Raw genomic sequence first — 15022 nt, forward strand, 5'->3', positions numbered from 1 at the left:
AGGTCCTCTGAATCAAAATGTCTGAAAAGGAAGGTCAGAAATGTGCCTTCTGAATAATCTCAGGTGATTCTCATGCCCGCTAAAGTTTGAGAACCATCACTTTAGTGCAGATGATATGTTCGCATCTGTAATTTAAATATAAGAACACACAAAAACCAGGAACTGAGTTTTTGCTTATTGCACCATCATTTTTCTGACTAGACAGGTTCAAATCACCACCTGATCGGGTGGTGGCACAGTGGATAGAGCGTCGGACTGGGATGTGGAGGACCCAGGTTTAAGACTCTGAGGTCACCAGCTTGAGCACAGGCTCATCTGGTTTGAGCAAGGCTCATCTGCTTGAGCCCAAGATCTCTGGCTCGAGCAGGGAGTCACTTGATCTACTGTAGCACCCTGGTCAAGGCACATATGAGAAAGCAATCAGTGAACAACTAAGGTGCCGCAGCAAGGAATTGATGCCTCTCATCTCTCTCTGTTCTTGTCTGTCTGTACCTCTCTATGTCTCTGTCACAGAATAAATAAATAAATAAATACTTTTATTTTATTGAAAAATAGTACAAAAATCAGCTTAAATAATTAATATTCAGACTGAGACTTGATGTTCATGGTGTGTTTGTAGGGACATAGACAAGAAGTCTTGAGGGAGATCCCATAGCTATGTGGCAGGAAAGGGTTGACAGATGCTCTCTCCCCTTCCTGTTTGCTTTGAGCACATTGAAGTGGGCCTGGGTTTACATTTAACAAGTTAAAGTGACCTGTGTTTTTTAGTATTCATTTTTTTCCAAATTAATACTCACAAAACTGAGTAAATTTCTGGGAAATATTTCTTTAACTGAACCTGATAGTAAAGATAACACTTATGATGCATGTAAAAGTGAACACCAAGGAGGAGGCCAGGCACTGACTCCCCTTGTTCCTAGTACAAGCGTTTTATCAATCATGTTATTGGGTCAAATCATAAAGATTCAAGCAGATGTGAAATAAAGTCAGCCTGACAATCCTTTAACAATAAATATAATTAATTTAAATGTGGATTTATATCTAGTATAATAAAGTGTTGTATGCAATTATTGAGCATTAAAATATGAACTAATAATAGTAATGTATGTATCATTTTTAAATATCAGAAAGTTGAGTCAAATTTATTTTCAATTCTTCGAATGAGGAACGAAATGTCTTCAATCTAAAAAATAACAACTTATCTTAAGCTAATATATACACAAATTACGTAAAGTAGATGAAAAATGGCTAGAGACTCTTCTGCTTTCATCAAGGAACAATCTATTACCCCTTTACTTAAATCTGAGTTAAACTTGTGCTTGCTTTAGTAGAAATGATTCTCTTACAGTTCTAAGACCAAGCTTTAAGAAGACTGGTAGCTTTCACTTTTACTTTCAAGGAAGTCAAAACCAAGGTTGCAGAGAAGAATACTCTGCAAGAATAAAGGGGAGCAAAACAGAATGAGCGAGTAACCAACTTGGATGTCTATCTCTGTTTAGTCCCCAGCTAGATGTGAACGTTAGAGTAACTCCAATGCACCATGTAAATAAGGCAGAACTGATCAGCTGATCCCAATCAATGCACAGAAACAGGAGAAATAATAAATCTTTGGCATTTTAGCTCACTAATCTTTGGAATGATTTATTGTACAGCAACGGACCACTAAAACACCATTCACTGTCTCTACAGCTTCCCTTATGTTTCTCCAACTTACATTGTTGTTATGTTTTGACAAAATTTTGGTTCATTTTGATAGTACTTACCCTGGAGTTTATCAGGCTCTCACTTTTAGGGAAATCTATTTTTATAAGTTATAGTTTGTGTGGCTTATTATCTGGTACTATGTGATCTTTATGTGGGAAAGAACAAGGAGTTCAATGTATTTGGAAATCAATAGCTTTCTGAAAGAATTTTTATTAATTCAGTAAATATGAATGAAACCTGTACAGTTGAGGAAACCTCTCCAAGAAATGTTTGCCATAAAATTAGACTTCTTTCATATTTAAAGGATAGTAATAATAAAAATAACTCATAGACTCCATCTTACTTGCTAGTAATAATTTCCTGGTAAAAGGGAAAGGTAACCCAAGAATCCAAAAAAGAAGAAGAAAACAGTTTTCTATTTAGTGAAGTTTATTTAAAATTAGAATCAAAATTCTAGATAATAGAAAGGCATGAGGAAATGCACATACTAGACTGTGTGCAAGGTTACTTAATGTTTGAAAGGCCAGAATGTGGAAAGGATGCAGTTATAAGCTGTGTGTGTGTGCTTCTATTCTTACCACTCTTGTATGACTTAGAAAAGATGCTTCATTTTTCTTCCTAATGGCAAGAAAAACATCAACTATTATTTGAGCAGTAATTTTTTCTAAATGCTATTACATATTTATAAGTTCGGACCCTCTAAACTGAGTTATTGAAAGATGAATTTTGATCAACTCCATTTTAAAGAGCAGCTATCTGAGGCAGAAACGTCAGTAACTTGCCTAATATTACATAATCTGCACGTGTTAAAGTCAGAATTTGAACATGGATAGTAAAAATTCAGAAGCTATATTCTCTACCCTTATAATGTCCTGCTTTCTACAAATGTAAATGCTATAAATGGATAGTATTTTATTTAATATAGCTGTGAAAACAAATTTATTGTCAGAGTTTATGTCTATGTTTTAGTACTATCCACCATCTTAAAGTTAGAGACTGATGGAACTTAACATTATTATGTCATTTTTCTGCTATAATTCCTGCATCGGTTCTTCATTTCTCTCAATAAAAATCAAAATAGATCAACAGACTACAAAACTCTATTTTCTGGCACATCCTTATTTTTTCATACCCTCTTTCTACTTCCCTCTCTCTCACTCACTACTCTTCAGTGGTACTGGTTTCCTTCATGTTTCTGAAACAAACCAGGCAAACTCCAGCTTTTATCTGTGCTTGGAAACTCTTCCTTCAGATATCTACATAGCTAACTCCTTCAACTTCTATGACTTCGCTCAAATCCCCACTTTGTAATAAGCCATATCCTTATCATCTTATTTAATATGGCAACTTATATTGCAACACCTCTTCTGTACTTCCTATCCCGCTCACCCAGCTGTATTTTTCCATAGCTCTGACCACCATCTATCTTTTATAACACATATATTTATTTATGTTTATTATATAAATTGTTTATTGCCTGTCTCTGCTGCTAGTAAATCAGCTCCAGAAAGTGAGAAATCTGTCTTGCTCTATCGAGTAGTTGCTCATTTATCAAAAGAAAAAATACACGTTAAGTGAAAAAGCTTATGAATGCTAACAGATACCAGCCCACACTGAGTTACATGCCTCCCTCCCCAAAACTATCTTTAAATTTCATCCTTTAGATTTTATACATGCTACATTATCTATCTAGGTCCTTTGTCTGCTGTTTTCTAGCTGGAAATCCCAGTCTTTCTGGTAAAATAACTGTTCCTAAGTAATTATCTTAGAAATCCTTAGCACTCTCTTTCCATAAGCACACAATATGTGGGTCAGACTTAATACTATGTGTTTTAAATTACCTTTTGACATAATTTTAGCTATTTACTCTACCTCACTCTCAATTGGAACATTTAACTCTCATATTCGTATCTACAACAACTATCACAGTGATTAACAGTGATACAAGCTTTCAGTTAATTAAATGAAAAATGATTTTCTGTTTATCTAGGCCAGTGGTAGTCAACCTGGTCCCTATTGCCCACTAGTGGGCATTCCAGCTTTCATGGTGGGCGGTAGCAGAGCAACCAAAGTATATATAAATAAAAAGATAGATTTAACTATAGTAAGTTATTTTATAAAGATTTATTCTGCCAAACTTAGTGAAAATCTGACATAAAGTATTTGGTAAGTAATTATTATTATATGCTTTTACTTGCTGTAATTCTGCTTTATAAATTTTATAAAGTAAAGTTACTTCCCTACTTTATAAATCACCATTATTGTGGAACTGGTGGGCGGTTAGAAAATTTTACTAACAGAGATACAAAGGTGGGCGGAGGGTATAGAAAGGTTGACTACCTCTGATCTATGCCAAGGACTCTATAGACTTAAAAGAGGCTTATGTTTTTGTTCAAAAGGCTTTTTAAAGATATAATATTTAATCTCAGCAATTGGTATATGATATGCATGTAGTTCTAGAAACCAAAGCCTTGGACCAGAATTATTTGAATTTTTATAACAAATATTTATAAGTAGGCTATAGCATCTTATTTTGAAATCTGTCTAATGTCTGCAGGTTGTTGCATTCTTATGAATGTGTGCATACACATAGGGGGGCATAGTACTATAATAAGAATAGGTTGAAAGTAATGATAAATACGATTGAATTTTCAAGCATACTTCAAAAGCAACTCTTTCTTTATTTTGAGATATATGGTCTGTCTCGGAAACATCTGTCTATCTAGAGAGTAAAAGCCTTGCAAAGTAGCAACATCCATATTTTAGAGAAAGCAAATTGAGTGAAAAAAAGCAATTTGGATAGCATAATCAAGTTCTCATCATTTTTGCTTTTGGTACAATTAGCAGTATATGCACAGGATAAATTAAGACAGCTTCTGTGAATTTTTCATGGAAAAATTAGCCAAGGGTATAATGTATTATGTGCCCTTGGGCTAATTGTAAGCTTTATCATTTTCCCATATGGCTCCAAATGCCCTTATTTAATTTAGTCATATATTTTCAGAATTATGTAATTGTATTCACTATGATAAAATACTAGTAGAGCAAACAGTGTGTAAGTTTTTCATTTCTTTTCTTTGAGAATTCTTTATGAGGGTATATTGAAAAAAATACCTATATTTGATCATCTCTTATTTCTTTAAATTATTTTGCTTCTTTAATATAAGTTTTTTTTGTTCTTCCACAAATATCACTGAAACTAATATTGAAAAAGAAAAAAATTAATTTACTAACACTAAACATAACACAAATTTCAAAAAAATATTTGTTATTAAATAAGTTTATGTTGATTTGAGACAATGTTTTTCTTACATGATTCCAAAGTAATAACTGAAAGTAAAAAAATGTGAGCAGATACAAACCAACAAGGATGGAATAGAGGATGCCAGGCCTATCAGATGGTGGCTGAATATTCCGGTCCTGGTCAATGGCTTGGATTGGTGGGGTAACAATGATGGGGTTCACTTCTTCCTGAAAAAAATTTAGAGAGTTTAGTTCAACTTCATTATTAATACCTCATGTAAAATTGACATTCAGATATTATAGTTTAGACAGCTAGATAACAACTGAACCAATAGTTTAACTCAGGTTTTAAAATTTGTAATATAACATCTTAGGCTAGTTAATATTGAATGAAGATGAAGCTAGTGTCCTCCAAGTCAAATAAAAAGACATAATAATTACATATATAGAACTTCATACAAGGAAATTTGCCTCAGAGGAAAACAAAGAAGAGAGATACCAAGAAATTTGAATTTTTCCTAGTCAATTTTATCCAAAGAAATATAAAACTATCAAGTATTATCTTTATCTTTGGCTTTAAATAAGATTTATAAAAATATTTATATTATTTCCTTTCTAAATCGTGTTTTAACATTTCACATAAATTAAAAATATTAAAATAAAAGCTTTAAAAATTGATGCTTTAATTCAATGAAAATCAGAATCCTATCGTAAATTTTACCTAATTAAAATTTATTATGTATCATGCAAGTATGTATATTTAACTTATAATTATCTGCAAGTGTTGTAAAGTATCTAAATCCACAAATCCATGGGTGTTCATAGAGGCACATGGTCCAAATAAGTTTTTGAAAAGTTTTATTAAAGGAGGAAATTTATTAAATATGCCGGCCACATATGGCTGACACAGGGCAACAGACCCAAATTGTGCAGACCCCAAAAACATTCAGGGTCTGTTTATATACTCCTAATTATAATTATACATGGGAGGGGAGAAAACCTGACATCACAGCATAAGTTTATATCTTTGTTTAGAGATACATACATTAACCACATGCTTTCAGGAGGGGAGGGGTAGTTTCCATAGAGACAGACACCTGTAAATGGTTCATTAGTATAAGAAAAAATTTTGCCTGACTTGTGGTGGCGCAGTGGATAAAGCGTCAACCTGGAAACACTGAGGTTGCCGGTTCAAAACCCTGGCTTGCCTGGTCAAGGCACATATGGGAGTTGATGCTTCCTGCTCCTCCCTCTTCTCTCTCTCTCTCTCTCTCTCTCTCTCTTTCTCTCTCTCTCTCTGTATCTCCCCCCCTCCTCTCTAAAATGAATAAATAAATAAAAATTAAAAAAAAAAGAAAACCTTTCTTTAAAAAAAGAAAAAGAAAAAGAAAAAATTTTAATTTAATCTTTTTTTCTTCCTGTATCTGGCTAGCTATTCACCCTTCCTCCCAGAGGTATGGGGGAAGGTCAGGGAATCCAAGTCTCCTTCCTGTTCTGCATTTACAACACAATGCCATTGGCCATCTTAGTATTAATGCTAATCACACAAACATAGGAATCACACTTACAAAATCTTTCTGCATGCCTCGCCCAAATTAATAAAATGTCCTTTAAATTTCCTAAGATATTAATATTAATTCTGTAGCTTTTGGCACTTTACAACACAAGAAGATTCTTTTTAAAGTTTTAATATATTTCTGTGAGTCAGCATTTCCCAATTTAATGACCTGTGGCATTATTCTGTTCTGCTATCAAGGTTGGTAAACATTTTACTATGAAAGCCTAGATAACCAATATATTTAGATTTTGTCAGGTATACAGTCTATGCTGCAGTTACTCTATTTTGCCATTGTAACAGAAGAGCAACAAGTGAACATGACTGTGTTGCAATAAAACTTTATTTATAAAAACAGTGATGGATAAGACACAAATTGTTAACCTCAGAACTAGATTATAACTGGTACACTAAAAAAACCAAATGTATACTCTGCAAAAGAAAGCTTGGGAAACATTTTATAAAACACAATTCTAAAAAGCTCCTCTACTATATTGCAGGTCTTTTCAGAGACTCCAGTTTGCTGATTTGCATCATGATTGCCTAAGAATGAGGTATTGTTAACACATTTTCTAGAACCGCATCTTAACACCTCCTTGCATTAATACCCTTAGAGCACAGTTTTGGAAATACTGCTTTAAGCCTTTGCAACTATCAATCCAAATATATAAGTAGTAATTTTAAAGAAAAATAAAATGTATCTCAATATCACATTCTAACAAATTAATGCAATGTTCTTTTATATTATTTCTTTTCAAATAAAAGAAACTTGAAACATATCATGTTCTTTTATACAAAGTTAATAGTTTATAATCTCAGCAGAAATGTATAATTCTGGCATGCTAAATAAAGGGTAATGATATTAAAGCATTATTTAAAATATATAGTTTTATTGTTATATTAAGTTACATATATACTTTAAGTATAATTATATGACTGTGTTATATTAAGTTATTGAAGTTGGAATAATTAAAGATATCATTGACCAATAATTTGGAATTTACATATATCTTAGTGGCTTTGTTGAATCTTAATTTCTAATGGGCTTTCAGTACTCTAAATGCTATTAACAATTTTCCTAAAAGTAAATATCTGTAAGTAGGGATAACTTACCAATTTTATATTATTTTCTTTAAATGTGAATTTGGAACCATAAAATGTTAAATCAATAAAATAAAAACAAACTCAATTAAATCCAGATGACTACCATTCTCACACAACATTTCCTAAAATCTTACCCACACTACCTGTTTCTTCCCTCTTTTTTTCCATTTCACTCTCTCCCTAACCTTCCACCTCTGTATTCCAAACACACACAATAGTCAATTGACTTTCTATGTAATACCTGTGTTTCTCTGTAAACTGAAAAAAATCCAATGTTCCTCAGAGTTCATATGTTTGAATGCAGGAGTTAGGGTTGATCAGCTCTTCCTAGTCGTTTCTCAAAGAAACCTGATGGCATTAGCCAAAGTCATTTTACAGCTGAGCTACATTACTGCTGGTTCAACTAAATAAATCTACAGTAACTTTTCCAAAAGTGTGACTCAACTCAGATCTTGGGAGTCATTGCAATTACAGAATTTTCTGAAAACCCAACCTACTTCCAATTGTCAGGGCATTATACCAAGGGTTCATAATTAGACTCCAGCTTTTTGAAATAACTTAATTATTTCTGCAAAAATTTTTTTTTTCCAGAGATAGAGAGAGAGTCAGAGAGAGGAACAGACAGGGACAGACAGACAGGAATGGAGAAATGAGAAGCATCAATCATTAGTTTTTCGTTGCGCATTGCGACACTTTAGTTGTCCATAGATGCTCTCTCATTATGTGCCTTGACCATGGGCCTTCAGCAGACCGAGTAACCCCCTGCTCAAGCCAGCAACCCTGGGTCCAAGCTGGCGAGCTTTTGCTCAAACCAGATGAGCCCACGCTCAAGCTGGCGACCTTGGGGTCTCGAACCCAGGTTCTCGGCATCCCAGTCTGAAGCTCCATCCATTGCGCCACTGCTCAATTAGCCAAAAATTTAAAAAAAAATAAATTTGAGCTTTTCTATTAGAGGTAAATGTGAATAGATCATGATACTTAAGGGTACCCCTACTAATCACCTTCACTTTCTTTTTTCCCTGTGGCACTAATAAGTAACTATACATAAGCAGTGCTAATTTTGATAATTAGTCATGTAGTTTAAAAACTTTTCTGTACTATCTAAAGTTTTTGGAATGAATGATGGAGTTTTAATCATAGTTTTTATCATTATATAAACAATAAAGTCTAAAAATTACATGGTAAACAACCAAGAAGGAGAGAGCAGTGCTAATTAAATTTGTTTTTTATATATCATATAATAAAAACTATTTTTTATTTAGACAGCTAGATAACAACTTAGCTAATAGTTAAACTCAAATTTTAATATTTGTAATATAATACCATAGGCTAATTTTGAATCTGAAGATGGAGCAAGTGTCCTCCAAAATCAAATAAAAAGACATAGTAATTATACATATAGAACTTTACACAAGTCCTATTATGTAACTATACATTTATTTAAAGCCATTCAGTCCTTTTTGACTATGTAGGTACCATATCCTGTACTATTTTTAATATTATAAAAAAATAAAATACACTAGTAAGAACAAAATAAAATTAACCCTCTTGGTATAGACTTAAATAAGTTTCTGTTAAATTGGGAGAACTATAGTTGTCTTAAATAACTTAGGACTAATCTTTTATCTTGTCCTATCATACTAACAACTAATCTATAAGATCAGTTTTTTTTTTTTTTTTCTCTCATACTGCTGTTTATAAGTTTTTCAGACAGCCTGGTCTTAAATACAAAAAAAAATAAATTATCAAATATGATTTCTAGGATTACCTGCCAAGCAGATTATGATCTTTGAATCTCGAGGTTTTTTAACATTAGTAATGCAATCTTTCACTATACAATGCCACTATCTCAACAATAGACCTCATTTAAGACGTGGCCTCATAAGAATATAGCGGAGCTGAAAAATTCCCATGGTTTAGTGATACAGTAGCCTGTCATAATGTTATTGTATGAAGGGTTACCATTTTGTATCTTTTTAGTCTCTCAACAGTAATGCTAGAAATACCTGAGGGCACTCACCTGAGCCCACAGAGCTGCCCACAGACAGCTCCTTTCAAAACCAATGTTACTACTGGACTGACCCTTGGGTTTTTATTATGAGTTCAAAGCACTCTTCAGCAATAGCTATTAGAAAACTTTGAAGAAAAAATAGTTTTTTCTTCATACTTACAAGCCATGGAGAATACAAGGCAAGCCAAGGGGCACAAAACAAGACCAAAGGGAAAGAGAAAGAGGGCACCTGCCCAGGGACCTGGGTTCTGCTTTTATAGGAGTTGAGGCTTGAGATATAAGGTTTCAGGGGTTCATTCTTCATTGGTGAATTTAAAACAGAAGACCAGGAGTTAAAAGTACAGAAATGAAAAAACATGACAACTACAACGAGTAGCCCAAATGATTAGTTATTGAAATCAACCAATATCTCTAAAATAAAGGAGTCTCAGTAGGGGGAAGAGTCCTGACTTGTGTTTATGTCCAGTGTTGAAGTGTAGGCCTTAGCAATCAAAGCTTAAAATAGGTACTTGCATTTCAAAAAGAAAAGCCATCTTTGGGTACTTGTATGACAGTTACCCCAATGTTTGTGGGGATGTTGGGGTAAACAAACCTGTACTATCCCAGGTATAAAATAAAGTACATACAAATATAGTTGTAGTCTATACCATATAGGTTTGTGTAGTGAACTCTATGATGTCCCTCCAACAACAAAAATGACCTAATGATGCTTTTCTCAGAACATATCTAATTTATAAACTCATTTTCTATTATTTTAGTTATGTAAATATTGTGATAACTCCTTAATTTATTAGTACTCAGATGAGTTATATAAATTATTAAGTACTTGTGTGCAAAACAGCTCTAATAATTTTTCAAGTATTATAAAAGAAACTAGGTAAGAGTTCTGGAACTATGAAAAAGAGCACAGCCATGGGGGTGGGAACTCAAGATACATATATGCAAGTAAATTTATAAAAATAAATGTTTATAAAGGCATCTATAAATAAATATTGAGAAAGCCCTGATAGAAAACTCACATTTTTAACTATTATTGAGTAAATTATTAAAAATACCAAGAATTAGAGATATTCAAGTGTGTGCAGTTTGAATAAACCTAATTTTGATCTAGATTCAAAGATAAAATTGGTAACAATAGAAGATATGCTTGCATTTGATAGAAGACAGATACGGTGTTTAATAAAAAAATCAATGATAGATAAATAAACAGATAAATATAATTTAGGGATATTTTAAGAATCATTAAAGTGCTTTAAAAATAATGTAGTTTAATATTCAAGTAGTTGACAATGGAAAACTTTTATAAGAAAATAGCAAAATATTTTTTGTCTTTCTTTAAAAAGATCCTAGAATATCTTACAAATACAGAGAAATGTAAAGTAAAATATTTAAAATTCTACAACTTAGTCATAAACAGTGTTAATATTTGAGGTATTTTCCATCAGTATTTATCATTTATCATTATCTATTATAATGTCTATTTACACATGTAATATTTCATAACTTTATATATATAAATTTTGTTGATTATATAATTTTTTGATTATATCATAAGTGCTATTGTAAGTTATTGAAATCAACCAGTATCTCTAAAATAAAGAAGTCTCAGTAGGGGGGAGAGTCCTGACTTGTGTATATATAAATTTTGTTGATTATATAATTTTTTATTATATCATAAGCAATATTGTGAGCCAATAAATATGCTTTAAAAGCATAATTTGTAATAGTGTGCAACTTCCATTAATGTAGATTAGGCTCTATAGTTGTACATTTAAATTACTTACATAGTTTTGGCGACATATATAATATATTCATTATTGTACTGTGTCTTTTTATTTATAAGTTAAATTTCTGGAGGTATAATTTCTGGATCAAGGAATGAGGACTTGTTGAACATTTTTATACAAATTTTTAGATGGCTTTTAGAAAGATTATAATGGTTTATTTCCTCCTTAGTGGTGTGCGAGTGCTTATAACTGCACATACTTGTCATTATTCAGGGTAATACATGTCTAGACTATTGTGAACTAAGTATAAGGTTTAATTTTGTATTTCTTTGGTTGCTACCATCTTTATTTGATATATTTTTTTGTGCCTCTTTTGTTTATTTACTTTGCCTAGTTTTAAATTTTTGCACTTTAACATTCTATTTTTATGGCATATGTAATTAGCACAGAAAACAACACTTTGTCATCAGTCTTACAAATATTTTCAAATTGTTGTTTTCCTTTTTTTTTTTTTTTTTTCATCCCAGAGATTCTGATATGTCGTATTTTCATTTTCATTTGTCTGTATATATCTTTTGATTTCTGCGCTTATTTCTTCTTTGACCCATTCATTTTTTAGAAGTATGTTGTTTAGTTTCCACATTTTTGTGGGTTTTTCCCCCTCTTTTTTGCAGTTGAATTCTAGTTTCACGGCTTTATGATCAGAAAATATGCTTGGTACAATTTCAATTTTTCTAAATTTGCTGATATTGTCTTTGTGGCCCAACATATGGTCAATTCTTGAGAATGTTCCATGTACACTAGAGAAAAATGTATACTCTGTCGCTTTGGGATGAAGTGTCCTGTAGATGTCTATTATATCCAGGTGTTCTAGTATTTCGTTTAAGGCCACTATATCTTTATTGATTCTCTGTTTGGATGACCGATCTAGAGCCGTCAGCGGTGTATTGAGGTCTGCAAGTATGATTGTATTTTTGTTAGTTTTTGTTTTAAGGTCAATAAGTAGCTGTCTTATATATTTTGGTGCAACTTGGTTTGGTGCATATATATTAAGGATTGTTATGTCTTCTTGATTCAACTTCCCCTTAATCATTATGAAATGACCATTTTTGTCTCTGAGTACTTTTTCTGTCTTGTAGTCAGCATTATTAGATATGAGTATTGCTACACCTGCTTTTTTTTGGGTGTTGTTTGCTTGGAGTACTGTTTTCCAGCCTTTCACTTTGAATTTGTTTTTATCCTTGTTGCTTAGATGTGTTTCTTGTAGGCAGCATATAGTTGGATTTTCTTTTTTAATCCATTCTGCTACTCTGTGTCTTTTTATTGGTAAGTTTAATTCATTTACATTTAGTGTAATTATTGACACTTGTGGGTTCCCTACTGCCATTTTATAAATTGCTTTCTGTTAGTTTTGTATCTAGTTTGATTCTTCTCTTTTGTTTTTCTATCATTTGTTTTTGTTTGTTTGTGTTCCGTACTTCTTTCCTCTGTTGCTACCTTTTTTAAGTCAAGTGTTTTTGTGGTGGTTTTTTTAAGGGTGGTTACCATTAAGTAATGAAAAGGATACCTACCATATTCATTGTAGTACCCTATCTTATAAGTATTTCTGCACTTCATCATCCTTTGCTACTGTTAATCTCCATCCTCTCCCCCCTTTTTTTCCTTTGTTGTCACAGTTTAAGTTTGGTTTTATTGTGTTCTTGGTGGAGCTGTTACTTGTGGTGTTGTTTTCTTTTGTTCTTTGAATCTGGTTGGAAAACCCCCCTTAGTATTTCCTGGAGTGGGGGCTTTCTGTTGATAAATTCTCTCATCTTTTCTGTATTTGTGAATGTTTTTATATCTCCTTCATACTTGAAGGATAGCTTTGATGGGTATAGTATTCTTGGCTGAAAGTTCCTCTCTTTCAGGGCTTTAAATATTGGGGTCCACTCTCTTCTAGCTTGTAGAGTTTCTGCTGAGAAATCTGATGATAATCTAATAGGCCTTCCTTTATATGTTGTACTCTTCTTTTCCCTGGCTGCCTTGAGAATTTTTTCTTTGTCATTGGTTTGTGTCATCTTTATTATGATGTGCCTTGGAGTGGGTTTGTTGGGGTTAAGAAAACTTGGTGTTCTGTTTGCTTCTTGAATTTGAGGCTTTAGTTCCTTCCACAGGCTTGGGAAGTTCTCGTCTATTATTTGTTTGAGTATATTCTCCATTCCATTTTCTTTCTCTTCTCCCTCTGATATACCTATTATTCTTATGTTATTCTTTCTGATGGAGTCAGACAATTCCTGTAGGGCTTTCTCATTTTTTATTATTTTTGAGTCTCTTTCTTCTTCTCTCTGTTGTGCCTCAAGTTGTTTGTCTTCTATTTCACTAATCCTATCTTCAATCTGGGCTGTTCTGTTAGCTAAGCTTGTTACCTCGTTTTTCAGCTCGTGAATTGAGTTTTTCATTTCTGTTTGATTTGTTTTTATAGTTTCAATTTCCTTGGTAATATATTCTTTGTGTTCATTGAGTTGTTTTCTGATCTCCCTATATTGCCTTTCTGTGTTTTCTTGTATATCTCTGAGTATTTTTAAGATTTCTATTTTAAATTCTCTGTCATTTAGCTCCAAGGCTTCCAATATGTTAAGTCTTTTCTCCATAGATTTTTCCACATCTATTTGTGTTACCTCTCTTTCTTTTGTATCCATAATATTCGATTTCCTCTTTCTTATCGGCATCTGAGGGTGGTCTTATTGATAGCACTAATTAGAATTAATAAAGAGTAAAAAGAAAAAAAAAAAAGGGGTAAAACACCCCACAAAAAAAAACAGTAATAATTTATTATTTTCCCCTTTTTTTCTCTCTTCTCTTTCCCTCCTCTCCCCTCCTCAGGGAAATATCGTGCCTATAATGGAGGGCCTGATTTGGGATGAAGAGTTCAAGGGGCAAAAAAAAGGGAGTAGGGACCTACTAAATGCAAAAAAAAAAAAAAAAAGGAAGAAAATCTTAGACAAGCATAAGATGATTTGCTTGTAAGTGATGGTCAACTAAGAGATATAATGAGAGGGATAAGAGGGAATCAGAAAAAAGGACCAAAAAAGAATAATAAAGAAGAAAAAATAAAAATAATAAGTAAAAATCTGTTGTATTAAGAGGAGCGAAGACTAAATACAATGGAGACCTTGGGTTGGGAGGACCCAAAATGCCACAAAAATAAACAAACAAGAGAAAAAAAAAAAAAGCAAAAAAGAGAAATAAAGCCAAAAAAAGGCCTTGAGTCCCAAATTAACTAATTTGTTCGTGATTGAGGATTATATGGGAGGAAAGTAAAATGAGAAAAGAAAAAACGAATAGAAAGGAAAAAACAAGAAAAAGAGAAAAACGAAGGAAGAAATAAAATAGGAGGAGAAAAAAACAAAATAAAGCAAGACAAAAAAAAACAAAAAAAAAAAAAAAAAGAGGAGAGAGTGAGAGTTAAGTGTTTTGGAGTATAACCTTAAAGGAGGGTGAGGATGAAGAAGAAAAATAAAATGCAACACTCATGGGTAGTGTAGTTCAAGAAAGGGGAAGCATAAGATGGGCAGAGAATAGAAGGACCGAGGTGGAGGAAATAAAGGCAAAAAGATAGAAGAAACAAACAACAACAACAACAACAATAACAAAAAAAAAATTAGTGGATCAAGTTGTAAAGTCTGTGGGTTTTTCTTG

General features: G+C 32.6%; 1 protein-coding gene across 1 annotated transcript in view; it reads right to left on the reverse strand.

Moving 5' to 3' along the window:
- Nucleotides 1–15022, reverse strand: part of PCDH15 (protocadherin related 15) — a 1080236-nt gene that overhangs the window by 434586 nt on the left and 630628 nt on the right. The window contains exon 9 of the mRNA XM_066242956.1: nucleotides 5067–5175. Within this exon, the coding sequence (XP_066099053.1) occupies nucleotides 5067–5175 (109 nt within the window). The remainder of the gene's footprint in view (nucleotides 1–5066; nucleotides 5176–15022) is intronic.

Source organism: Saccopteryx bilineata, chromosome 9, assembly GCF_036850765.1.
Source record: "Saccopteryx bilineata isolate mSacBil1 chromosome 9, mSacBil1_pri_phased_curated, whole genome shotgun sequence".
NCBI lineage: Eukaryota > Metazoa > Chordata > Mammalia > Chiroptera > Emballonuridae > Saccopteryx > Saccopteryx bilineata.